Below are 27,960 nucleotides of genomic sequence, written 5' to 3'. Positions count from 1 at the left end.
ACGTTATTTTATGGATGCAAAAAACCCTACAATTTAAATCCCCAAAATTAACCAACGTTAGGGAAACGTTCTGTGTTAGCTGGGAATTTACTTTTTTAGCTGATGAAAATACTAGTTTAAATAGCCTACTAAATTACTAATACCCAGAATGCTTCCAATTCTAAGGAACATTTAATTGGAGAAGAAATGTGATGAGTGGTTGAAGTGTAGAACCATGTAATACAATTTAAATGAAACTTTTTTGAGTGCTTATATATCTTCAAAATGTGAATTTTGTCAGTGCTATGGAGCAGTTAAAATATGCCTTTAAAGCTAACATATTGTTAATAGAAGGAAAACATTTTCATTTTGATTTCACTGGGTCTTTAAAAGCACACAGGTAAACTAGATGATAAATAATGCTGCAAAATTGACGTCAACAACACAGCAGACGCCGCATGAAAAAATTTAACATTGAGTTAAAACCCGTTTTTTAAACGATACTATATTATGCCGCTTGCATTGAAGGGAAAATGTGTCCCTGTTGGACTCACTGTATCCGAGGTAGTGGCGACATCTGGAGTACAGTAGGCCTACAGGCGTTTCATGAAAATCTCACAACTCCTCCCTTCTGCTCCACCATCATCGTTTCCTTTTTACGCTCTTTCCGTAAACACCGGTCTCCGAGCTTAAAAGATTCGGAGGTTTCAGATACATGAATAGCAGGTCTGGTGCCGTACGTACACTTAAGTGATAGCTACTCATTCATCGGTCTGGAGTGAATTTGCTGGCTTATTTGCTCGATGGTGGTTTGACTTTGACTGGTCATGTTTCTTTCACGTGAGTCTGCAGCAGTCATCACAATGCGCAGTATTAACATGACAACATTAATGGCATGTACCAACACTGCCATTTTGCACTGTAAAGTTGTTTTAATTGCGATTTGATATTACATCAAGGTTTACTAGGTCATTCTTGCTATGAGAATATGTACGTTTAACAGCATACGCCATTGTGCGACTCGTTGTGCGTAAGGATTTGTTTTATTGTTAACTGCTTCTGACATCTAATGTTTTCCTTGATAATGTTTATTACAGAATTCACTGTCAATGTAATATAAATACCGTATCACATTATATGTGCTTACTAAAGGGTTGTAAGAATAGTATTATTTTGCATGATATTTTCAAATACATTAACGCGTTGAAATCATTATCATCATCTACAACAATGCAAACTGAGCAGATGCTGAGTGTTTCAGGGGGAAATGCATACAGTTATTGTCTTGAAACGAATTTCCCAAACAAACGTGTTCATGCAAAATATGCCTTTTTGACGTTGGCGTGAATACATGTATGTTTTCCATATAGCAGCAGACCTGATATAAAACGGAAATGGGACTGTTTTAGTAGAAGAGTTCACCCACATTCCTGTGTCCTCATCCACAAATAACTGCCTTCTCTTCACAGTTATAAGTGGGGGCAGAGAGACCATGTGGGAGTCACATGCATGCAGAAGATGAGCAGTAAACAGATGACAGGAGCACAGCCCTGAACGCATTACGCTATGAACAACGGCACTATCAACGGAGATGTGGCCGTCAGCTATGTGCTGGTCCCCTTCTTCCTTATCACATTGGTCGGGATAGTTGCAGCAGTGGTAGGTGGCAGGATTTGACTGGTTGCTCTGGCGTTTTCATCCTTAACAGCGTGTGACTGTGTGCTGGTGTGAGGGGAGGAATGCAAAGTCATACGATGGAGTAATTCAATTGAGAAAGACAAAAATACTTGACTCTGTTGTGGTTATCAGCAGCAGACTTTCTTGACAATCCTAACATTATCCAATGATGTCACAGGCATTGTGTTAAGCAGTATAGTACCGTGACATGCTCATGTGTCTTCTGTTTTTTACAGGTGATGTACTTAAGGAGAAGACGAAGGTAAATAAACACAGTGCAGCACATTTTAAAAGACATTAAAGGGATTTGCCAAACAATTATTTTTATCTACTTGACATACTTGTCATGTTGTTCCAAAATTAAAGAAGAAATAGGTGTGACCGCATTTAAAATGAAATTTTGACAAACCAGAGGTGTTTTAAATTTTTGTTTGAGTGGTTTACAACATTTTTCTAGTACAAACATGAATTGAAGATATTCAATGGTCCAAGACAAAGCCTGAATGCAAAGTTGTTTGTTTTCATACTACACAGTAGGCGAAAATCAGTAAGCTTATAAATAGTATGTCTGAAACCTCTGTAGGTGTCAAATGCATAGATTTGTAAGTATGTATTGGATGGACATTACTCTATCCCATGATGCATCAGCAGCTGAGCAACTGCCAAATTCAAAGAGTAAATTAATAAAAAATTGCAGAAAACTCTGAGCGTAATGGCTGTTTTCAAGTGTAAATACTGCTAAATGTATTCCTCGTGATGAATTATGCTTGTTTAATAACGTGTATGTACAAGATGTTGTTAATACATCAATGGTCAAAGAGCATTTGAAATTGGTGATGCACCGAAATTTGCATTATCGGTTTCAGACGAAAAAAAGGCTCAAATAAAAGCCTAAATATCTGCCGCCCCTGCTTCTCCCTTCAGTGCTCTCTTTTACTCTAGCTGTTATCAAAGTACGATCATGTAAGCCCACCATGACAAAGTCTACAACTTATAAATATGACAAGAAAAGCTCAGAACCAGCAGATAGAAATAACATGCAAGCTTTGTGTCAGTAACTGCTGATGTAGCTCACATTGACTGTCATGTAGCTCACATTGACAGGTGCTGATATCACTGAAGCTCATTTTAAGCATGTTTACGTGAATAGACTCACTGCCCCTCTGTGGTCTGCATGTTGTTTTCATAAAAGTGGCTGTCTGTAAGAATGGCCTATTTTTGTCACCATCTCAGTTTGTAATTGCTACTGCAGGTGATTTTCGGAGGTATTTTCTTTACGCGAGTGGTGATTCGGCACTGCACAACTGCGCGGATGAGTCTGATGTTTTAAGTTGTATGTCATGTGTGGCCTGTGACAGTGAACCGGTGAGACTCTTCACTGTACATCAGCAGCGCATAGATATAACAGATAACATGGCAGATGATAAAACACGAAACAAATAATAACATAAACAGACCCAAATAGCGCGTTTTGACCGGGAGTCTTGTTATTTCTAATGGAAATTCCCTTAAGGCGAACCAGACAGAAGACCGCAGGTCTCAAATGCTGACAGGTACAGGTATCAGTGCTCGAATTGAAGGGGGGGTGGGGGGATCCGGGACCCCCATTAGGCATTAGGGACCCCCTATAAGAAGTAAAAAATAGACTCAGGGGGGTCCCTCAGATATTTTTATTTGAGTACAAATGATAATGACAAATGTGATTAAATTCATGCAATGGATTTGGTAAATTTCGTGAATTAATTATTTACAATAATTTATATTAAGATTGTTTATGGGCTAGTTGTCATGTCTCTTTAAATTTGAAATGCCCCGCCACACACCTAAAGACCGCTAAGCGCAGGACATCGTTGACATGACTGCTTGATAGGCATCGCTCTAAAAAATGGAGAATAAACCTCCACTCGTAGTCGAGAAGAGGAAGCTTCTTCTTTTTAGAGGGGTAATTTTCTCTCTATATATCTTTCCACTATATTTATCAACTCCATGTCGGGGCTTTTGTATTCCTTGCGTAAATTATTATTAGGCCTGGTTCTGGGGTGCTATAGATCTCGATGAAGATGAGTGACAGCAACTAATTATAAAGTGAGAGCTGGTTGTGCTGTTTCTGTTCTATAAATAATCCATTCAGAATGTGATAAAACTTGTTTTTCATACTGCTACAACCAACTGCCACATACACGCTGCCAAGTCTCAAGAATTAAATCGGCATTATAAATAGCTCTGATTGACATACTGATAGCCATAGTTAGTTCCTGAATAAAGCTGACTTTTGGACTGAAATGGTTGAATAGTCTGCTGACTGACAGACACACTCATAACAGACCCTTGCCGCCACCTGCTGGACGTAACTATGTAAACTGCACTAAAATCATTGGAAAATTCCAGCAACCCTAACACACAAGACTACAGTGGGTCTTCTTGTCACAATTTATATTTTTATAATCTAATAAACTAGTTTCTTGCATTTAAACAACTCTTTTGGAACAAACATAATTATTCAAAGTATCAATCATCCAGTTGTTTTTAGGAAACATAGTAAATACTAGATCGGTAAACAATGCGCGTTTTATTCTGTTGGATATAAACTACTGTTCAAAAGTAATTTCTGTTCACCAAGCCTGCATTTATTCGATCCAAAATACAGTAAAAGAAGCCTGTTCTTTTATGCCATCCTGTTTTTAATAAATAGTATATAGTTATGCATATTATGATCAAATATATTGTGTATTTTGTATAAATTGTATATTGCGAGACTAACCCCCACCCCACCAAAAAAAAGTCTTATGGTGGACGGTCATATATAATATTACAACATACAACTATATATACACAAACTATACGCAAAGCCTTGCCATCATGTCAGGGAAATAAGTCTGTAAAATCACAAGTTTCACTTATCCTGTGCGTGTGCACCTTATGAAACACAGATCTGGAGAGGTCATTTCTAAATCACACGAGGTCCCCAGATAATACTTATCCCGTGCAAATAGGGCTTATGTTACATTTATCATAATGAACATGACAAAGAGAGAAAGAACAACCGATGAAACAGTGTACCAGTCTGTACACACAACAAGTGCGCTACGTTTTTTGTGTTATCTATTAAAATATTCAAATGTCTCACCTGTTCTGTTCAGAAGAAATAAATCCATGTCCGTCAATATTAATTCTTGTTTTCGCACGAGTCCCTTTTTCTTTGTAAACTCTCATCAGTTCGTATTTCCTGAACTGATGAATCCCCAGATGTCAGTGCAGCGCTGCTTGGCATTTAAAAGTAAAAGTACTAAAATACAAAAAGTTTCCAAGAAAAAAATTCTCTGCACCTGTCACCAGCAGCATCCACACGCGGGTTAGCAGTCGCCAACTGGATCCTCTTCATTCTGTTCACGAACGTGACGAAACGATGCATAGATGAAAGATACCAAATAAGGATTTCCTGAGAAACATGACCGTGACAATTATACTGTATATCATTCTCATTCTTGATTTTGATTTTCGGCAAAGTGCATCCTGAATTTTCGGCATAGTTTCGGCCCAGAATTTTCATTTCAGTGTATCACTATCCAAATGTAATCATACTGCACCCACACATATATAGTAATGCACTGTTTTAACGGTCGATAGTTTGGTATGTACTTACCAAATCAGTACATACGATCACAATGACATAATAGGTGGGATTGAACAGAGACTCCATGTGCTTAAAGCCTACCATTTTCCAATTCATTTCTTCACTCAGAGTGTCTTGTTGCTCATCTGCTTTTAACTTTTATTCGGTGGCTGCTATAGGATAGAATAAGCCATCAACTGTGCTGCAACCGTGTGTCACAAGTCCTATATCTACTTTTTGCTGTATGTGTTTCTTCTTGTTAGGATTGATAGACTGCGGCATCAGTTGCTGCCGGTTTACACTTACGACCCAACTGAAGAGCTAAATGAGGCAGAGCAGGAAATCCTTTGGAAGGAGGAAGACACAAAGGTAACTAATGAAAAAGGGAAACAAAGTTGACATTTTTTTGCAATGACTGAAATAATGAATGCAATAAATGCAGAGGTCAATTCATTGATTAACAATTTAATACATTTAATAGGTTTTACAATCTAAATGGTCATTTTACAAATGGGGACCGGTTATGTCTTTCGGTTTCAGTTGAAGTCAAACATCAAATAACGTTACATTTCACGGTACTTTCAAGACACTTCAGTAACTTCTAATTTAACTCATGTTAGTAAATATAATAAAAAATCGAATTTAAATTGAATTACTGTAATGAAAAAATCGTAATTAATAGTTTTAAAGTTGTATGGAATATTATAGAATGTAGAGACACCCGTTCGCTTTATCTCTCGGATTTCTGACTTGGACTCCATTTACCCCTGGAACTCATTACCATGGCTTTATAATTAGATTAGATTATTCCATCCATCCATCCATTTTCTACCGCTTATCCGGGGCGCGGGGGCAGCAGTCTAAGCAGAGATGCCCAGACATCCCTCACCCTAGACACTTCCTCCAGCTCTTCCGGGGGGACACCGAGGCGTTCCCAGGCCAGCCGGGAGACATAGTCCCACCAGCGTGTCCTAGGTCTTCCCCGGGGTCTCCTCCCGGTCGGACGGGCCCAGAGCACCTTCCGGGGAAGGCGTCCAGTAGGCATCCGTAACAGATGCCCAAGCCACCTCAGCTGACCCCTCTCGATGTGGAGGAGCAGCGGCTCTACTCCGAGCTCCTCCCGGGTGACCGAGCTTCTCACCCTATCTCTAAGGGATCGCCCAGCCACCCTGCGGAGGAAGCTCATTTCAGCCGCCTGTATCCGGGATCTTGTCCTTTCGGTCATGACCCAAAGCTCATGACCATAGGTGAGAGTAGGAACGTAGATTGACCGGTAAATTGAGAGCTTCGCCTTGCGGCTCAGCTCTTTCTTCACCACGACGGACCGGTACATCGACCGCATTACTGCAGAAGCTGCACCGATCCGTCTGTCAATCTCCCGCTCCATCCTTCCCTCACTCGTGAACAAGACCCCGAGATACTTAAACTCATCCACTTGAGGAAGGAACTCTCCACCAACCTGAAGTGGGCAAGCCACCCTTTTCCGACCGAGGACCATGGCCTCGGATTTGGAGGTACTGATTTTCATTCCAGCCGCTTCACACTCTGCTGTAAACCGTCCCAGTGCATGCTGAAGGTCCTGGTTTGAAGAGGCCAACACGACAACATCATCCGCAAATAGCAGAGACGAGATCGTGTGGTCCCCAAACCTGACACCCTCCAGCCCCTGGCTGCGCCTAGAAATTCTGTCCATAAAAATTACGAACAGAACCGGTGACAAAGGGCAGCCCTGCCGGAGTCCGACATGCACTGGGAACAAGTCCGACTTACTGCCGGCAATGCGAACCAAGCTCCTGCTTCGGCCGTACAGGGACCTGACAGCCCTTAGTAAAGGACCACAGACCCCATACTCCCCAAGCACCCTCCACAGGATGCCACGAGGGACACAGTCGAATGCCTTCTCCAAATCCACAAAACACATGTGGATTGGTTGAGCAAACTCCCATGAACCTTCCAGCACCCTGTAGAGGGTGTAGAGCTGGTCCAGCGTTCCACGGCCTGGACGAAAACCACACTGTTCCTCCTGAATCCGAGGTTCTACTATCGGCCGTATTCTCCTCTCCAGTACCCTGGCATAGACTTTCCCGGGAAGGCTGAGAAGTGTGATCCCCCTGTAGTTGGAACACACCCTCCGGTCCCCCTTCTTAAAAAGAGGGACCACCACCCCGGTCTGCCATCCCAAAGGCACTGTCCCCGACCGCCACGCGATGCTGCAGAGGCGTGTCAGCCAAGACAGCCCCACAACATCCAGAGACTTGAGGTACTCAGGGCGAATCTCATCCACCCCCGGTGCCTTGCCACTGAGGAGTTTCTTGACTACCACAGTGACTTCGGCTTGGGTGATGGACGAGTCCACCTCTGAGCCCTCAACCTCTGCTTCCTCAATGGAGGATGTGACGGTGGGATTGAGGAGATCCTCGAAGTACTCCTTCCGCCGTCCGACGACATCCCCAGTTGAGGTCAACAGCCTCCCACCTCCACTGTAAACAGCGTTGGTAGGGCACTGTTTCCCTCTCCTGAGGCGCCGGACGGTTTGCCAGAATCTCTTCGAGGCCAGTCGATAGTCCTTCTCCATGGCCTCACCAAACTCCTCCCAGGCCCGAGTTTTTGCCTCCACAACCACCCGGGCAGCAGTCCGCTTGGCCTGCCGGTACCTGTCAGCTGCCTCAGGAGTCCCACAAGCCAACCAGGCCTGATAAGACTCCTTCTTCAGCTTGACGGTCTCCCTTACTTCCGGTGTCCACCACCGGGTTCGGGGATTCCCGCCTCGACAGGCACCGGAGACCTTACGGCCACAGCTCCGAGTGGCCGCTTCGACAATGGAGGCGGAGAACATGGTCCACTCGGACTCAATGTCTCCAGCCTCCCTCGGGATCTGGTTGAAGCTCTGTCGGAGGTGGGAGTTAAAGATCTCTCTGACCGGAGACTCGGCCAGGCGTTCCCAGCAGACCCTTACAGTACGTTTGGGTCTGCCGAGTCTGTCCAGCTTCCTCTCCTGCCATCGGATCCAACTCACCACCAGGTGGTGATCAGTTGACAGCCCCGGCCCTATCTTAACCCGAGTGTCCAAAACATATGGTCGCAGGTCAGATGAAACGACCACAAAGTCGATCATCGACCTGCGGCCTAGGGTGTCCTGGTGCCACGTGCACTGATGGACACCCTTATGCTTGAACATGGTGTTTGTTATAGACAAACTGTGGCTAGCACAGAAGTCCAATAACTGAACACCGCTCGGGTTCAGATCAGGGGGGCCGTTCCTCCCAATCACGCCCCTCCAGATGTCACTGTCGTTGCCGACATGGGCGTTGAAGTCCCCCAGTAGGATGACGGAGTCCCCAGTCGGAGTACTTTCCAGATTTAGATTACTTTCTAGATTAGATTATATAAAATTAAACTTTTTTGCCATTACACATGTACATGGAAAAAATTTAGTTTTGTCTAACCAAGGCGTGCAATAGCAGCAAGTGCAGGATATACAGTGGTTGATGAACATAATATACAGGTGACTATTACTAAAACAGGAAATTTACAGATGGCTATATACAATCTGTAAATTGTTTAGTGATAGTCCTGCCGCTCGTCCTCTTACTCCCGATCTTCTCACCACATACCCCCATCGCCCCTTACAGGCCGGGGGGCACCACCAGTCTCGATGTCGGCAGCGCCTGGGGGTATGCACCGCCGAGACGAGCGAACGGAGACGGGAGCACCATGAGCAACAGGGACGAGAGAGGATAAAAAAAATTGGTCCGGTTCCCTGACAAGCTGTCGCTCGGTCCTCAGCCCAGCAGAGAGGCTCTTCCTCGCTATGCAGTGGTGCTGGATGTCGGGGGGACGGCCTGCTCCTCCTCTGACTCTTGGCGGGGCTTCTTTGGCTGAGGGTAGCCAGCAGGAAGTTTTCCTTTCCCTCCTCCTCCCCTTTTCCTCGGTGGACAGCAGCAGGCTCCGGCCCATGACAAATTGCCCAAACTCCTCCGCTCCCTCTTTTACGGCCGCCACCCCACCTAGGCCCAGGCGCACTCCCTCCTTCCTCCCGGGTTTTGGCAACACTGTAACAAAGATCAATAAAAGGGAAGGAGACGGGAACCGCTGAACATTTACAAACTTTAATTCAATAAAATAAACAATAACACAGAAGTAAAAGACCGGCAGCCCCCTCACAGTAGACTGCCGGCCACAAAACATAAATAAAAACTTTACATATGTCCAAGCCCGGTCCTCTTGCCCAACAGTCCTGCCGCTCATCCTCTTAAGCTCCCGATCTCCTCCGTGAGATATGCGGGACAGGTGTGCACACAGCTGATTCCAGACAGAGTACAGTTCCTTGCAAACTGCATCCTCTGTGCTCCAATTGCTGCGGTAGGCAAACTGGTATGAATCCAGTGTGGATTGCAGAGAGTCCTTCAGGTGTGCTAGGACCAGCCGCTCAAAGCAATTCATGATAATGGGTGTGAGTGCTACAGGGTTTTAATCGTTCAGGCATGTTGGACTGGAGTGTTTTGGCACTGGCACAATAGAGGTGGATTGAAAACATGTTGGCAAGAGACAGATTGAAAATGTCTGTAAAAACTTCAGTGAGCTATGCGTCCAGGGATGTTGTGTGGTCTAGCAGCTTTGTGCAAACAGATCCGGCTCAGTGCATTGTTGACATCTATGGAGGCGAGTTTGATTTGTGGGTCGTCAGCTGAGGATTTGAGCTTGGTGGCAGTTTCTCTATTGTCAAGTCAACTTTATTTATATAGCACTTTAACAAAGCAGCTGTACAAGAAAACATATTGAATATAAGCAAAACAAATAAGGCAAGTCAAAAAAAAGGCGAATACACAGAAGACAGACACAGAAACCGAGGTTTAGACACACCCACACACAAAACACTCCCGACAACATGCACCAACACACATAAAAATGTGCACACAGGCAGACACACAGAGATGCGCACACACATGCACAGGGGCCATCACCTAGAACCACACACCCAAGATATAAAGAGAGAAACACAGGTAAAATATTAAACAGACTATAAATTCCTCTATGCAGTGTTATTTTTTTTTATTTTAGCAGCCCCACCCGGCCAGGCAAACAGTGCAAAACAGTATGCAAATGGTGGCGAGGAACCCAAAACTCCATCGGAGAAAAAAAAACTCTGGTAACCTTGGAACATTGAGACAAGACTGACTGAGTGTAGACTACTGTTCTACACTCTTTGATGCAACAAATACACTTGTTGTTATTTCGAAGTGTTCCTGGTTCCGGTTGATCTAACTCAGTGGTCTCCAACGTGGTGCCGGTGGGCACCTGGTTGCCCGCATGAACTCTGTAAGGTGCCCGCTAAACACAGGGCTCACCGATTATGCTACATCGTCATGAAAGTTTATTATTAGCAAGTGTTATAAGCTCACTTACTAAAAGGTTGGAGACCCCTTATCTAACTAGTGCAGCCTAAACCTTCGGAATATTTATATTACGATAGTGTAGTGTATGCAAGATTAAAAAGATGCATCTTTAGTCTAGATTTTAACTGACAGAGTGTGTCTGGCTCCCGGACAGCACGGGCAAGACTGTTCCAAAGTTTAGGCACTAGATAGGAAACGGATCTGCCACCTGCACAATCTAGGTATTACCAACTGACCGGACGCCTGAGAGCGTAGTGCACGTGAAGGACTGTGATACAAGAGAAGTTAACTCAAGTACAGAGGCGCTAAACCATGCAGGGCTTTATAGGCAATGTGGTGAGGAAGGCGGGACGAGAGCCGTGACGCGGGGCCGGTGGCGTGAGTGATAAGTGCAAGCAGCTGTGCGCGCACCGGTCCCGCATCTTATCACGGAGGAGATTGGGAGCTTAAATGGATGTTCGGCAGGACTGTTGACGAGAGAGGACCGGGCCCGAAACTGTGTTTAGTTTGTGTATGTTTTATGGCCGGCAGTCTACCGTGAGGTGGCTGCCGGTTTGTTCAGTGTTTATTGTTTATTTAATTAAAGTTTTTATTGTTCAAATGTTCGCCGGTTCCCGCCTCCTTCCTTCCCTTCTTACGAACTTTATTACAGGCAATAAGCAAGATTTTATAGTTAATGTGATGCTTTATGGGTAACCAGTGCAGGGTTGACAGAACCGGGCTAATATGCTTATACTTTTTTGTACGTGTAAGAACTCGAGCTGCCGCATTTTCGACCAGTTGGAGTTTTTGTAATATACCTGCACGGCAACCAACTAATACATTACAGTAATCTAGTCTTGATGTCATAAAGGCATGAATTAACTTCTCTGCATCTGATGGTGACAGGATATGATGTAGGTTAGATATATTTTTAAGATGGAAAAACACAATTTTACTGGTGTTGGCGACATGGACAAAACAGAAGTGTTACTTATTGAAGACCGAGTTCAGTAATAAAAAATTGTGTACTGATCCAGTTTTTGATACTATGCATTCCAATATTCAATGAAATTGCTGTGTTTCATGAGGCTTTGAGGAAATATAAAGTTGCGTATCATCAGCATAACAGTGAAAGCTAACTCCATGTTGCTTTATTATATCTCCTAGAGGTTGCATGTATAATACGAAAAGGGTAGGCCCTAAAACTGTGGTACACCATACTGGACTTGTGATTTGTGTGACACCTCATCGTTTATTGCTACATATTGAAAACGGTCGGATTAATAAAATCTAAACCATTTCAAAGCTATTCCCTTAATGCCAACATAATTTTCGAGTCTATGTAGGAGTGTGCTGTGGTCAATGGTGTTGAATGCAGCACTCAGGTCTAGCAGCACCAATAAGGAGATACATCCTCAGTCAGATGTTAGGTGATACATGATACATTAAGGACCATGACATCAAAATAATTAGATTTAGTGTTGGACTTCTGGGAAATGCTAAAAGAGTTATTATTAAAATTGGATCTTGTGCTATTTTTTGTGTTTACACATATGCTACAATATCCGATCAGTGTCAGATAGATGTAAGGGGAAAATCTGATTTTTTTGTGCCACTGTAAATGCAGCCATTGTTGTGGACTTGGACTGTTATTTGGATTAGGGAACCTTCACTGTCTGCCCTGACCTTTAGCTGTTTAACATCTGTGATTATTATCTGCCTTCCCGGACCATTGCCTGCTATGCTGTTACAGTTTACTCTATTATTAAAGCTGCATATGGATCCTCACACTTCTGTGTCTCAGCCTTCATTACACATATTCAAGTTTTGCCAACCTGCTCCATAAAGTACTTAAGCTTCTGAAGCTCCGGTTCTTCTCCAAATGCTCGTCCCATCATCACGAGTGTTTGCCTGAACTGGGAAGTCCACCTGATGGCAACTGTAGCCACAACCTAGGATCCAGAGTACAATAGAATTTGTCAGTCCAAGCTCCGGTTCTGGCCTGATGCTCCTCCAAGTCAAGCCAAATGCTTGTGATGATGGGCAATTCACCTGGTGACAACTACAGCCACAACCTACAGTCATCCAGAACCAGAATAATATTGGACAGACCTAAATATAATTTTTTTTCTATCCTCACTAGTTCTTATAAATCCAAGATGGCACCGCAGATTGTTGCCTCGGTTTGGAGCTCTCTAGAACTTATGTATTTTTTGTTCGGTAAAAGTGATTAAAGAAGAGTGGCTCAAGACAGGAAAAACAATGACACATTTCTTAACATTAAGCAATGCACCTCTGTCAATCTTTTTCCTAATTTTGAAAATTCAGATGTTTTACTGGACATTTTACTCTGAGGAGCGGCAGCTCTATACAAACGCAAGCAGGGAAAGTGAGCGGGTGTGTTTGTCAGACTCCGACCACGTGGATTTAGGACCCCGCTACCGAGTATACAAAAACGGACTACATCACTCACACGGAGAAGCAACACCCAGATTTGCTTATTATTATTATTATTATTGGGGACTTTAACAGAGATGTGTGAAGTCCCTTCATGTTTCAAATGCTCCAACATCATCCCTGTACAGAAGAAACCCCAAATATCTGGACTTAACAACTACAGGCCTGTTGCTTTAAAATCTGTGGTCATGAAGTAATTTGAGAGACTTCACCAGCTATCACCAGACCTCTTCTTGATGTACAATGTCTCTTGAACAGAAAATGGGGTATAAATAACACACAATAGTCATTTATTTTATATATGCATATTTTAGAAACTTATAGACTAAATCTTATTATATTTGTATTGTCAATGTGTTGAATGTCTGTATTAGAAGCACTACACTCCAACACTAAAGAAAATTCCTTGTATGTGCAAGCAAACATTGCAATCAAGCTCTTCTGATTCTTTCCTCTTTTCACTAACCAGCCCGGCTGACTATTTCTGATGAATCTCAAAGTTTACAGTAATTATTCTCTCTATAGTTGCAGTAGTGCTATTTTAATATGCCAGATGAGAACTGGCACTCCCGGTTGAGTCTGTTTTTATCCACTCTTATACACATTCACTCACCTAAAGGATTATTAGGAACACCATACTAATACTGTGTTTGACCCCCTTTCGCCTTCAGAACTGCCTTAGTTCTACGTGGCATTGATTCAACAAGGTGCTGAAAGCATTCTTTAGAAATGTTGGTCCATATTGGTAGGATAGCATCTTGCAGTTGATGGAGATTTGTGGGATGCACATCCAGGGCACGAAGCTCCCGTTCCACCACATCCCAAAGATGCTCTATTGGGTTGAGATCTGGTGACTGTGGCGGCCATTTTAGTACAGTGAACTCATTGTCATGTTCAAGAACCATGTTTTGTGACTTTGTGACATGGTGCAATATCCTGTTTGAAGTATCCATCAGAGGATGGGTACATGGTGGTCATAAAGGGATGGACATGGTCAGAAACAATGCTCAGGTAGGCCGTGGCATTTAAACGATGCCCAACTGGCAATAAGGGGCCTAAAGTGTGACAAGAAAACATCCCCCACACCATTACACCACCACCACCAGCCTGCGCAGTGGTAACAAGGCTTGATGGATCCATGTTCTCATTCTGTTTACGCCAAATTCTGATGCTACCATCTGAATGTCTCAACAGAAATCGAGACTCATCAGACCAGGCAACATTTGCTCGTTCAAATTGTAGCCACTTTTTCCTATTTGTAGTGGAGATGAGTGGAACCCGGTGGGGTCTTCTGCTGTTGTAGCCCATCTACTTCAATGTTGTGCATGTTGTGGCTTCACAAATGCTTTGCTGCATACCTCGGTGGTAACGAGTGGATATTTCAGTCAAAGTTGCTCTTCTATCAGCTTGAATCAGTCGGCCCATTCTCCTTTGACCTCTAGCATCAACAAGGTATTTTCGCCCACAGGACTGCCGCATACTGGATGTTTTTCCATTTTCACACCATTCTTTGTAAACTCTAAAAATGGTTGTGTGTGAAAATCCCAGTAACTGAGCAGATTGTGAAATACTCAGACCGGCCTGTCTGGCACCAACAACCATGCCACGCTCAAAATTGCTTAAATCACCTTTCTTTCCCATTCTGACATTCAGTTTGGAGTTCAGGAGATTGTCTTGACCAGGACCACACCCCTAAATGCATTGAAGCAACTGCCGTGTAATTGGTTGATTATATAATTGCATTAATGAGAAATTGAACAGGTGTTCCTAATAATCCTTGAGGTGAGTGTACATACATCTAGGGTGCTTCTCAATATCCCTCCTCGTCTCTTCTATCCTCCATCCTATGACCTGGAAACCGATCGAGCTCAGCCATATTGAAGGACATCTCAATTCTCTAATTGCACCGGGAGGAGTCATGAGCGAGGATACACAGGTGTATCCTATGCGGAAGTTTTTTATTTCCTAAGCGTGACGCACGTATAAATTATCCTCCCACTTCACATCTGCTCCAAATGCTAACCATGGCAGAACATTCAAACACACATAAATGTGAGTATTAAGCATAAAGTTATTGTAAATGTGTGTTCTTGCCACTGTTTATTCATTATTATCATTATCATTATTGTTTACATGTACAAGACACAATGTATGTGAAATCACAACAACAATAATTCTTTAATAATAACTGGTAAAAAAATAGGAACAAATGTGGTATTTTGTGGAGGTTTAACGGTTACAATATAAATAATTATATCTAATGTTCAAGAATCCTGATGTGCAAGCTAAATCCGCGCGGTAGTAAAAGGTAGGTAAAATAATCTACCACAATTATGGCCCTTTAAAGGTAGTAAAAGGTCACAAACGCAATTTGACTTAGTAGTAAACGTTTCATCCCCACCCCAATATATAATGAGTTTCCATTTTTTGCTTAATATTTGTGTCTCCATGTTTTAACTTCATCTAGCCTAGATTAAAAAAATATACGGTTCTTACAGGACCCTGAGTGAGTCGGAGTTGATAGCAATGACGTAGAAGTAAACTGTGTAGAGTTCCTTGGTTGATTGGCAATCAGCGACGCCAACAACATTTTCCGCCTTTTTGCCTCAGTTGATATTAGCCACTTGCTTCTATTTTCTACCAAATTTACAGTGTGAAATGGGGAAATGTAAGTTTTCGCGAACTTGGATCGACGACCCGTCATTTAAAGACTGGTTAAGCCCGTCAGGGGGAATGAACGAGAAGCATTTTGCCCTGTCTTCAAAAAAACTATAAATGTTGCCTGCAACGGCATAACCGCTATGAAGTCACACAGTGCATCGAACATTCAGCAGCAGCGGCTTCGCGTGAGGGGGGAGCAGCTCCCTATTTCGTTGTTTTGCGATGCTAGCAGCACTACACAGGTCGCGGGAAATCATGCCAACTCAAGGTCAGCTGTCGTCGCACCACCTCAGCAGCAAACCAGTGCCACCAGCACCACCACGACAGCGATAGCCAGACAGCAGACCTTAACTCAGGGCTGAGGTTCTCTGGTGCCTGAACCATCATTCATATAATTCAAATCAGGGCATTGGGGAATTGTTCCAAAACATTGTTCACTGACTACGATATAGCCAATAGTTTCGTGTGTGGCAAGGATAAAACGGCGTACATATTCGGCATTGCTCCACATTTTAAGAAGCTGCTTATAAATGGCTATGGTTAGGATAACTCAAGGGCTAGGGTTAAGGTAAAGACAACTGAAACTCAACTCGACACTACAAAAAACATAATTCACAATGACAGTACTTAATAATCACAATAAAATATTAGTGAGTTTACTCGCATGATTCGGGCGTGACATTCGCTTGATTACATTACTTCATTCATGTGAAGGGCCTCTGCAAGTAGGTCATCGCATCTTTGCATTGACTTAATATGTAAATCACTCGCCATTGCCACTGGCTTACTTACTGGGAGACTCCTGATTTAGTTTAATCCATAAGTATAAACATCTTGCATTGAACAACACACATGCACGTTAACATATTTTGCAGCTGCAGCTCATACAGAACACTGCTGCCAGGATTCTGACTAGAACCAGAAAGTCTGAGCATATTATACCAGTCCTAAGGGCCTAAATACATTGCAGGTATGCTCACTGAGTATACAACATTAGCCTCATTTGCATACAAACTTATCTGTTTAGCTATGCATTTACTGAAAGAGCACTGTGCTATGTCCGAACTGATTGCACTGTATTTCCTGTATAATAATTTTATTCTCACCTGTTTTAATTCACTTAAAAATGTTTTAAATGAATTTAAAGTTTTTTAATTACTTGTTTTTATTGTTGTGATAATGTTTATTATAATTATTTAAATAATTTTTATGTATAGCACTTTGAATAACCGTTGTGTATGAAATGTGCTATATAAATAAACTTGCCTTGCCTTGTGTTCTCTCAAATTCACAATGCATTTACTGTTAAAGCCATTATAGAGTAAGTTTTTAAGAAATAATTATAAATAAAATCAATTATATCTCTGCCCTTTTCTCACAATTGTGTCTGTCCTGTGTACTTTCACTTATAAAAGCAATGTGCATGTTTTAAAGACATAACATATCTGTGCATTCACTCATAGAGAGTATGTTTTCAGTTCAGTTCAAACACACAAACTCCTTGTCCTATGTACTTTCACATATATAAAGCAGTGTACCGGATTTAAAAACATAACGCATTTATCCATTGACTCAGAAACCTGCATGTTCAGTTTTTAAACAAACAGCTTGTTTGTCCTGGGTGCTTTCACTTCTAGAAAACAATCTTTTTTGTTTGTTTAATTGACACTTAGGGCATAGTTTAATAAAATATCTGTGGTGTATTTTGAGCTTAAACTTTACATATTACCTATTCTGAGGACTCCTAAGATATATATTACATTTTGTGAAAGGGCTACATTAAGGGCTCTTTCGCTAGACATAAAACACGTGTCTCAATCATAAATAGTCAAACATCACTCAGAGATCTGCCAGAGTCTGTTTGTCATTGTTTTGTCGCTCATCAGCTGGTAAAAATGCTCTTAAAGTGATCCCAACGATATAATTATGTCTTATCTTTATCTTCATACTTGTTGTAGTGATGTGAACCCTGCTATATTGTCTTAAATTAAGAACATTTTTAAAACCTACTTTATAGTTATACTTCGTATAACTATGAGTTATAAATCGTTTTCAGCCATAGTGTGAAAGACACCTAACTCATTTAGTTTACTTATGTTGAATGGAACAAATGGCTTCTGCAGGTAACTGTGTCTTTATATTTCGAAGAAGAATAAACCATATAACCCATTTACTTTTTTTGTCTCTTCAGGTGGTACAGGGTTGGATGAGGTCTTATCAACAACGACGACCGTTGCTCTCAAAGAACCAAAATGCATGACAATGCAGGTTTGCTGTATTATTTTGCTGTAACATTTGTAGTTCAGTCACGTAATGATTTATGGCATTGAACAATAAACAGTTTTTCCTATGGCAGATTGAAGCGATGACAAAAGATATTCAGCATCTCCGAAATCACAGGATACTGATGTCGGGCTCATACTTGTTCAACTCGGCTCTCTCCTTGCATACATGGTTCAATATGGTATGAAATCTTTTCAGTTGAAGAACATCAACTTTAAAGAACAATCCGTTGACCAAGACTTATGAAGGACTTTTCCACTAATACAATTATATTTACAATTCTGTATTTATGCTAGTTTTATGTAGTCTGCTGATATTCTGTGCAAGACCCCACTGTCTCATCATAGCTGGACAATCCACTATACAGCCATAACACTTTGGAAACTACATTCTGTTGGACCAGTTAACATGTTTCTGTTGTGGAATTGGTGCACGTTGGCTATTCCATTCTCTTGACACTGGACACACTTAGGCTCTGGGAATCTGAGGACACCAGGAAACTGTCTGCATTTATATTAAGCTTTTAACCAAAATTGGATGGTTGCAAAATGGAACATTATTTATTTCCTAATAGGATGTGTTACTGTAAAAAAGTGACGTCACTGGTTAAGGGTAACCCAGATTGAGTGGTTGGAGTTCTTGTAGCAGCCAATTAACATATTAGACATGTGTTTTACTTTCAGAAACCGTTGTTGCAATTGTTTGGATAATTGGGAATTGCATATTTTTTGTGATGTGTGGTGGGTAGTCTAATCAGGGGTTTATGTATGTTTTGATCCTCGATTGGAGTACTACTGACCATTGATCTTGCCCCTAACAAAAAGAATTGCATTAAATACTGACTAGATTTTAGAAGTTCTTTAATAGCAAATTCACTATTGGTTTTCATTATTTCCAGTCTAGGGGATGTCCGCAGAAAATACATATTGCAGTTGTGCGGAGCAAGGTATATTTTGATGAAAATTACTAAGGAATTCTCATTTAATTGGCCACCATTTTTTGTGCAATGTCCTGTTCTCATAAAGGGAGAAGGGAATGGTTTAGGGCTCAAAAATTAAGTACAATTTGTTTGTTGAAACTAAAACAAACATACAGGTAAGTTGCCATGATTGTTCTTCATTCAAAGGGCACTTTACCATTGCTTCCCCTCCCCATTTATTGTAGATCAGGAGATTGCACTTACAAATAGTTTTATATGTAGTGTTCTGTAAGAGGTTGGTCTTTATGCTTTAGTTCTTGAGACTGGGCTGGATAGACATACTAGAAAGGGATTCAGAATCATTGAGATATTGCATACTGTATACTGCCTAGTGCCAAGACCAAACCATTTATGAAACGTACATGTGCACAGATTTGATCTTGGAGTGTGTTTACGCTAAACTCCAGTGCCAGGGTTGCACGAAAACCCTTAATGAGAAACAAGAAAAAAGGTTCAATAGGTTTTCACCCTTAACTGCTAAAGTGTTCCCTCAAGTGTTGTATGTTGCAAGTCCATAAGTTATTTTTCTACCGTAACAGCTCCCTTAAATGCGATGAATGATATCATGTTCATTATAGTAGAGGAGAGTAAAGAGAGATTTATCAGAGATAAAATGAGACCAGTAAAACACAATTAAATATCAGTTTGATGCTTTAAAGCGGATTTAGAATTTTGTGTTTTTTCTTTTGCGTATTTATCTAAAAAAACATAGCTGTACCATCCTTAATGTCGCCTTTATACCCCTGTACTTTTAATATTGTCCGCAACTCAAATGTTTTAGTGGCTGCAATGTTAAATTTTATGGTCTATTAAAATCAATGGTATGTATGTTTGAATTCATAATTATGGCAACCGCTTCGTTCTTACTGTACACACTTGTGGTGGAGAATTTGCAAGTAGGTCTGTTGGGAAAGCTTAGCTACAATCACAGCAACAACATTCAAATTTGCAGCATAAATTCCTTCTGTCATTGCTGATGTTGTTCCTCCTCCTCAATACTTCAAGCTTCTTTTTTTATAAATTTTATAAAAATAACTCACAATCACAGATGATCAATGAATCAAGGGCACTTGATTACCAGTACATGTGTATTTAGTTATTTTTTCATACATGGCTTCTCTATTTTTACCACATTTTTGTTAAAATATTGCAGCTGGGGTAGGTCTGCTGATGCTTTTAATTATGCCCTTTTTTATGTTCCTATCAGCATCTCTTCTAAATGTGTGACTTGCTAAAGCACGTAACACAAATAGTACTTAATAAGTTGTGATCTGTATATTCAGATTGACTTATTGGATGGATGAGACAATAATTTGAACGATTTTGTGCTGGCCTACTTTACACAACGGAAGTTCACCAGAATGTAAAATACAGTTAAGGAATATAAAAGAAAAGGGAAACAGGACTCAGGATCATCAAATCTGTAGTTTACCGGTTGTTTGCACATTACGTCACGTCACTGTGCAAAGTGCAGCCGGAGGGCAGGAAGCGCTTTTTTACATAAAGTTAGCTTTATTTATATAGCGCTTTTTACAATTTTCATTGTTACAAAGCAGCTTAACAAGAAAACATTGACTATAAGCAAAACATATAAGGTTATGCAAGTCAAAACACAGGTCAAATATCAAATCACTATAAATTCCTATATGCAATGTTAGTTAAATAAAACTATAAAATTCAAGCAGCCCCCCTGGCCAGGCAAACAGTATGCAAACGGTGGCGAGGAACCCAAATCTCCATTGGAGGAGAAAAAAACCTCAGAGGGAAACTAGGCCTAACCAAGGGATTGCAGTTCCCCTCTGGCAAAAGCTGCAGCCTCTGCACAAGCTCGACAGTGATTGCACAACAAGGCAGAATACAAAAAACGGATTTAAGATGATCATTAATAATCTAATAAATAAATACCTGTTAAGTGGATTTGATTGAACAAGAACTTTGACGAGAGGCTGGAGTGTTGCTTGATGTCATGGAATTTCTAGATTTTTAGAGCGCACGTGCCAGGCATGTGCCAGTATTGAAAACTTGTATCTTCTAATAGGGAATGTTGTCAGCGCGTAGGGGCATATCAGTTATTATACGTCCTTAAGGCTATTTTATTTTTAATAAAAGGAAAAAAAACCTTTCCTTTTAATATCACTGTGGCTTTAAAGGAGTAGTTCATTTCCAAATTCCCCTTTGACATAATACGGAAACAACGACCAGGAAAATCTAATTTCTATTAAACCTTAATTGTAATAAACACTACTGTTAAAAGAACAAGCACTTATGCCCGGGATTATAATAGTCTCATGTTAAGCTTGTTTCTTCTACACAGAGGTTCATTAAAAAGTAACCACATAACGTGGCTCAAGGCAGCAACTAACTGAGAACATAAATTAGTTTATCACTGATATTAAACATAAACACAAAAACAGAAAAGTTTTGTTCATTTTGGTTTTCAGTTGTCATTGTTTCGGTAACTCACGTTCAGCTGTTTCCTTAAAATGGACTTCTACAGGGGAGAATGTCATGATCCTGCCTCTCCTTGTCTTGGTTTTCGAGTCTTGTGGCAGGATCATGTCAGTCCCATGTGTTTTGTGTGGAGAAAGAGCATTGTTTTGGTTTGTCACGCAATGCTCTCTCTCCGGTGTCGCGTCCTTTAGTCCCGCCCCTCTCGGTTAGCGGCCCATTAGTGTTAGTCTTGTCACCGGCCCTGGTCCATCTTTCACTTAGTGTTTCATTCCCCTCACCTGCCTTGTGCAATCCTCCTGTTAGCTTTCCTTTAGTGTTTCATTCATGTCACCTGCCGCCACTCTCCCTGTGTGATCAGTCCTCGTCAGACCTTTATCAAGTCCCAGTTTCCCTCTGTCTCTTGTCGGTTCATTGTCATTATTTGTTATCATCATCCCTGTTGAAGTCACCTTGTTGGATTGTACCTGTTCGTGGATTATCTTGTTCCTGTTCTAAATTTGTGGATTTTGTTGATTTATTATTCTAAGGACTTCGTTTGTTTTGTCCCCTTGTGGGAAGTTTAAATTGTCATTTGTGTCTTGGTTTTTGTTAATGTTTTTCCCCCTTCGTGGGTCTGTCGTTTAAATAAAGTTTTGTTTCTATCTTATGTCTGCCTGCGCTTGGGTTCTGTCCATTACCGTGACAGAGAATTGGTTAACACAAGATATTTCACTTTATGCGTTTTATAAGGACTTGTTCTTCTAACAGCTGCTAGTGTTCATAACAGGTAATGTTTGACAGACATTTGGGCTTCCCCGGTTGTTATTTTGGTACGTTAAACCACGTTAAGCTCCCCCCCAACGCAGAAGCCACTGTTTCCTCCATTTTTCAGTCAATACTTGCATTTTCCCTCTTCATAAAAAAACAATGTGGTAACATTATGGTTTTATGGTTTGATAGTAAATTCCTATGTTTTGCGTTGTTTATGGTTGTTAAAATCTATCACAAGCTCAAAATACCAATGGAGAAAATCTATTCCTGCCCCCCAGCTGCACTTTGCGCGTCATCAAAACCACATGATTGCAAACAAGATTTACCCAAAGAAAACTTCGGTCTTCGTCGTATAAAACTATACACTACACTTGTACATGCAAAGCAGAAAAGTACAGGCAGTGGCACTCCTATGCTAGTGTGTACAGTGTAAATAATACAGTGAAATCATATTAATTACTTGCGCACAACCTCTTACCTGTCCGCTTTTCCCGGCTTTTCTACGTTATGCAGGGAAGCGATCACCGCAAACATTCAATGAATGACGACAAGGGGATATTGACGTTGAAACAAGAAAAGTAGCGTGACAAAACTGGCAGGATAAATATGACAGATACGACAAACAAAAGGCACTATAACAAAAAGGGCAATCTTAAATTATAACAGCTAAAGGGCAGTGATGATCACAAATGAGCCTTAAGTCTGACAGTGTTCACTGCGGAGGGATGTTTGTAATTGGCAGAGCGACACATGATGTAAGCTATTAAACCGGGAGATTGACATGTCAACGGGACTGCGGAATCGATCTGAGGGGGGACAGTGGGGAGAGATAAAAAGGAACAGAAGAAAACGCAAGGGATGTGTCGGTAACAGCCCCCTATACTCTCATTCACTATTCCCTACATTAGTAAACTTATATAGTCCACTTTAAGGAGTGGGTGAATACGAGTGATGAAATCCAGACACTCGATGCACTGGAAATGCTGCGGGCGCCATCTTCTAGCCACGCTGGAATTTATTAAGTGCGAGCATCACAATAGATGGCTAGCAGCTAGCGGCAAGTGTACATAGGTTGTACAATCGTCATTATGATGCATCATGGGATTGAATGAGAACACTCAATAATGTCCACTGTGAATTCAGACACAACTATTTCACGAGTTCGCCCTCGTTGATAAACAGCTCCTTGTTAGGATAGATGGTAAAGCATGGGAATGCAGCTTATGCGTATTTGGCGTGTTGTACAGGGAGTGGGCTCCGAGCTCGCCGGATCTATCCGAACCCGGAGCACTCTACCCTGCTCAGAGCAAGTGCTCCGGGCTCGGAACCGGCTCGAGCCCAGAACACACCCCCCAAATAGAGCTGGACAACCGCCAAAGTACGCATACACCCCCCAAAAATGCCATGCTGTGCGTTACGGAGGTGCAACCTGAAATTTAGTAAAAACGAAAGGATGAGGGCCTGTTAGGACTATCGCTGCTGCGATACTGACCTTATGGCTAGTAGTGTCTGCTACTACAGAACACTTGTTGGAAGCTCGGGCCCCTGCAGGGGCGGTCGCTGCTGCGATACTGGCTTACATTTACATTTACATTTATTCATTTGGCAGACGCTTTTATCCAAAGCAACTTACAAGTAGTTTTTATACAGTGGCACATTACTGCAGAGCAATCAGGGGTAAGGTGCCTTGCTCAAGGGCCTTTCAGTCATGACCTGCTGGCACTGAGATTAGAACCGCCAACCTTCTGATCACAAGCCCAACGCTCTAACCATTAGGCCACAACTGACCCTTCATTGCTGGTGGTGCCTGCTGCTACAGAGAACTTGTTGGAAGCTCGGGCCCCTGCGGGGGCAGTCACTGCTGCAATACTGGCTTCATTACTGGTGGTGCCTGCTGCTAGAGAGCACTTGTTGGAAGCTCGGGCCCCTGCGGGGGCGGTCGCTGCTGCGATACTGGCTTCATTACTGGTGGTGCCTGCTGCTAGAGAGCACTTGTTGGAAGCTCGGGCCCCTGCGGGGGCGGTCGCTGCTGCGATACTGGCTTCATTGCTGGTGGTGCCTGCTGCTACAGAGCACTTGTTGGAAGCTCGGGCCCCTGCGGGGGCGGTCGCTGCTGCGATACTGGCTTCATTACTGGTGGTGCCTGCTGCTAGAGAGCACTTGTTGGAAGCTCGGGCCCCTGCGGGGGCGGTCGCTGCTGCGATACTGGCTTCATTGCTGGTGGTGCCTGCTGCTACAGAGCACTTGTTGGAAGCTCGGGCCCCTGCGGGGGCGGTCGCTGCTGCGATACTGGCTTCATTACTGGTGGTGCCTGCTGCTAGAGAGCACTTGTTGGAAGCTCGGGCCCCTGCGGGGGCGGTCGCTGCTGCGATACTGGCTTCATTGCTGGTGGTGCCTGCTGCTACAGAGCACTTGTTGGAAGCTCGGGCTCCTGCGGTCGCTTCTACGATACTGGCTTCATTGCTGGTGGTGCCTGCTGCTACAGAGCACTTGTTGGAAGCTCGGGCCCCTGCGGGGGCGGTCGCTTCTACGATACTGGCTTCATTGCTGGTGGTGCCTGCTGCTACAGAGCACTTGTTGGAAGCTCGGGCCCCTGCGGGGGCGGTCGCTGCTGCGATACTGGCTTCATTGCTGGTGGTGCCTGCTGCTACAGAGCACTTGTTGGAAGCTCGGGCCCCTGCGGGGGCGGTCGCTGCTGCGATACTGGCTTCATTGCTGGTGGTGCCTGCTGCTACAGAACACTTGTTGGAAGCTCGGGCCGAAGGTGATGCGATCTTCAGGGAGTCATGCGTCAAAGTGGCTGAGGTTTGAACTAACATCCGAGACTATCAGATGATATGGGAAAGGAGTGTTCGCAGGGCTTCCCTGAGGAGCGACAGGTCCGTCCGGATCTCCGATGACCATCGGCCTAGGGCTTGGATCTGCGGCTGGGATAGGCCATTTTTGGTGGCTGTGGTAGCTGCGCCTATGCGGAAGGAGTGACTGGAAAAGTTGTCTGCTGGGATGCCAGATTGGAGCAGGACGGCTTTGAGGTGCTTCTGAAACCAGAAGCATGAGGCCGGGCAATTAGAGTCGTCGACGAAGAGGGGATCCGATAAGGCCGCTGACCGGGGTTGTCTGTAGCGAAGGTAGGCTAGGAGGGTTCGATAAGGCTGAATCTGTGAATTGATGTAGAAAACGTAGACGAAATGGCCTCTCCTGGTCTGGTCAGTCTTACTTTGCTTAATCGAGTAAGAAATCGTCTCCGAATCCAGCACCTGGAGGTCATTCATGGTGGGGTGATCTCTGAAGGGTCGAATTTGGATGTGGTGGTGATCTCTGAGCATCGTAGAAAGCCGAAGAACACCAATGTGAACATGGGGTCGAGTGTGCGGGCAACATGTGTGGAGTGATATCCCTTGCGGAGGGTGGAGATGCATTTGGTGAGAATCTCCAAGGTAATGGGCCTCCTGGCGTCCTGACGGGCGGGTTGGGATCTTCGTATGCCTTGGATAACCATTGATGTTTGGGAGCTTGCTATGGCTGGTGACGGGGAGTTGAAAATCAACGGCCCCGCGGCGAAGCTTGGGAATAGTCTGTATAATCCGACCCTGAGCTGGAAAGCTGGGGTGCGCATGATGGCACCGAAGGATCTGGAACGTTTGCTACTTTGGAGACCACGGGAGACTCTGACATAGTGGCGAAACTTGACGATGCTTATCTGGCAAGATGCAACAGGTAAGATTGTTTGTCTATTTATGATAGAGCTTGCTGGAGCTGATAGGGTAGATACGGTGATTGCTGATGGTGAACCAGCCTAGATAATTAAGTAGAGATTGCGCGCTCGGCTGATAGGTGATTGCTGCTGATGGAACATCGGGCTGATTTATATGCTTAGGTTCCTCCCGAACTTTGTTAATAAAACATCATGTTAGGGTATAGGGGCTATTTCAGACACAGCCGCCGAAAATCATTCAGCATCAGCTAGCCGTGAGTGTACATCAGTTGTACACTCATTATTATGATGCATCATTGTGTAACCGGTTCTACTCGCCCCGCTCTGTGCGGGCCTCGAACCAGCGTTGGTCCGGATGGACCGCAGTCTCTTGCAGTCGCTAAAGCGTCTCTGTTGGTCGGGGAGTGAGGTTACACACTGCACAGCTCTTCACTAGCTAGCTTCCGTTACATGATCTGATATGTGATGTGAAAATGAAGTTCGGCAAAAGGCAGATTCAATCTTGCACAAGCAGTTTCTGCCAATCTCAAATGAATCTTGAGTAGCTATAGAGTAGTATTGCATACTTCAAATCTTCAAAGAGTCTTTAGTTTGATCACATTTATAAAAGACAGATATAGCTGTATGATTATTTCAGAAAACAGGTGAGGGGAGTACAGCACGAGCAATACATCGTCATGATCCCGAACTGTTGATTCACGTGTTGGCTGCATAAACACTCCAATTGCAGACAAAACACAGACGTATAACTCGGTTTCACTTACTGCGTGCAGTTCATGACAGGCATCTTTTTGGATTGGATTTCATGTTCGAAATTCGAAAACTTTCCGAAACCTATACGAACGCTGGGGGAGTGTATCGAGCACAGAAATAAGTTGACCATGTCAAATATGAAAAGCTAGCACATTTAACATTGTAAAGAAGTCAGAATGCATGAAAAACTGTGGCACCCTACCTTTAATATGTAGCATCAGAACTACTTTTCGCGCATCTTACATTTACATTTAGTAGACCACACAGGTACAGCCATAAATAAAACTTGCATACCCAGATGCTACGCCACTAATTCATTTATCCAAATGAAAAAGGAAGTAACATGTGAATATAGTGTGGTTTTATTATACTTACTACACCACTGAAGCTGCTGGAAAAGTATTGTCGTTTTACACTCTTAACTTGTTCCAGGGAAGGACCCAGTCACATTTGCCCATGGGTAGACCAGGGGCCTGTTTATAAAATGTTGTGTAGACACCGTCCTGTTGGATTTTACACTAGTTTCTCAAGTTGCGTAAGTGATCAAAGATCTTGAAATTGCACGCAGCTGAACAGTTTCAGCTCTCCGCCTTTTAACAGTGTTTAATTAAAATCGTTGACATATAAAAGAGCACCTCTCATTGTCCAAATTTTAAAAGCAAAGACCTGCACCAGTCTTATAAGCAAATGCGTGTACGTCTGCTTAGACCCTGACGTGGCCCCTAGCACTTTTCCAAGTCAAAGGCCATTTTTATAAACATAAACGTTGCCGTGGATTTTTGCGTATGCACCCTCTACGATCAAATCCGTGCATACACATGCTTTATAAATGAGTACCCAGATACTACGCCACTAACTCATTAGGAAGTAACACGTGAAAATTGTGTAATTTTATGGACAAGGAAATAAAAGCGAGGAGAAAGTAAAACAAATATAAAAGCACAGGGAATGTGAACTTGGGAGTTAGGTTAAACGGAGGTTGGCACTAGCTGCAGATGGGCGGGTCAGCCACAAGTGGGCTGTACAAACTTCCAGAGGATTTTTGCTTTATTTAATGTTGTGTGTTGTAGTATTGGTTCGTGATCCACAGGTGGTGTAGTATGTTGGGATACTGACAAAAAGAAGACTCAGAGAAGGCCATAATTCTCTATGGTCACTTTATTGTGGATTACCCAACACAGCTTCAGACATGCACACAAAAGCAAACACTGGTGCTCAACAGACTGCACTTCTTCACAGCCTCCTTTACTGCGCACTGCTGGAC

At 42.8% G+C, this 27,960-nt stretch overlaps 1 protein-coding gene across 4 annotated transcripts; it reads left to right on the top strand.

Moving 5' to 3' along the window:
- Positions 1 to 610: 610 nt before the first annotated feature.
- smim29 (small integral membrane protein 29) lies at positions 611 to 19,868 on the top strand. 4 transcript variants are annotated; one of them, XM_079479118.1, is made up of 6 exons: positions 611 to 819; positions 1,449 to 1,638; positions 1,893 to 1,918; positions 5,533 to 5,638; positions 17,957 to 18,033; positions 18,107 to 19,866. In XM_079479118.1, exons 2-5 carry the CDS (start codon positions 1,546 to 1,548, stop codon positions 18,023 to 18,025), a joined length of 294 nt encoding a protein of 97 aa, XP_079335244.1. In that variant the 5' UTR covers positions 611 to 819; positions 1,449 to 1,545; the 3' UTR covers positions 18,026 to 18,033; positions 18,107 to 19,866. The 4 variants fall into 4 exon arrangements, with proteins under 4 accessions (XP_079335244.1, XP_079335243.1, XP_079335241.1 ...); XM_079479117.1 differs by having other exon boundaries at positions 627 to 819; positions 18,122 to 19,868; XM_079479115.1 differs by lacking the exons at positions 17,957 to 18,033; positions 18,107 to 19,866 and adding an exon at positions 12,976 to 13,281 and having other exon boundaries at positions 665 to 819.
- Positions 19,869 to 27,960: the final 8,092 nt, after the last annotated feature.

Source organism: Barbatula barbatula (genome assembly GCF_947034865.1).
Source record: "Barbatula barbatula genome assembly, chromosome: 17".
NCBI classification, from domain to species: domain Eukaryota; kingdom Metazoa; phylum Chordata; class Actinopteri; order Cypriniformes; family Nemacheilidae; genus Barbatula; species Barbatula barbatula.
Note: the sequence above shows the minus strand (reverse complement) of the source record. Positions and strands in the feature narration are given on the sequence as shown.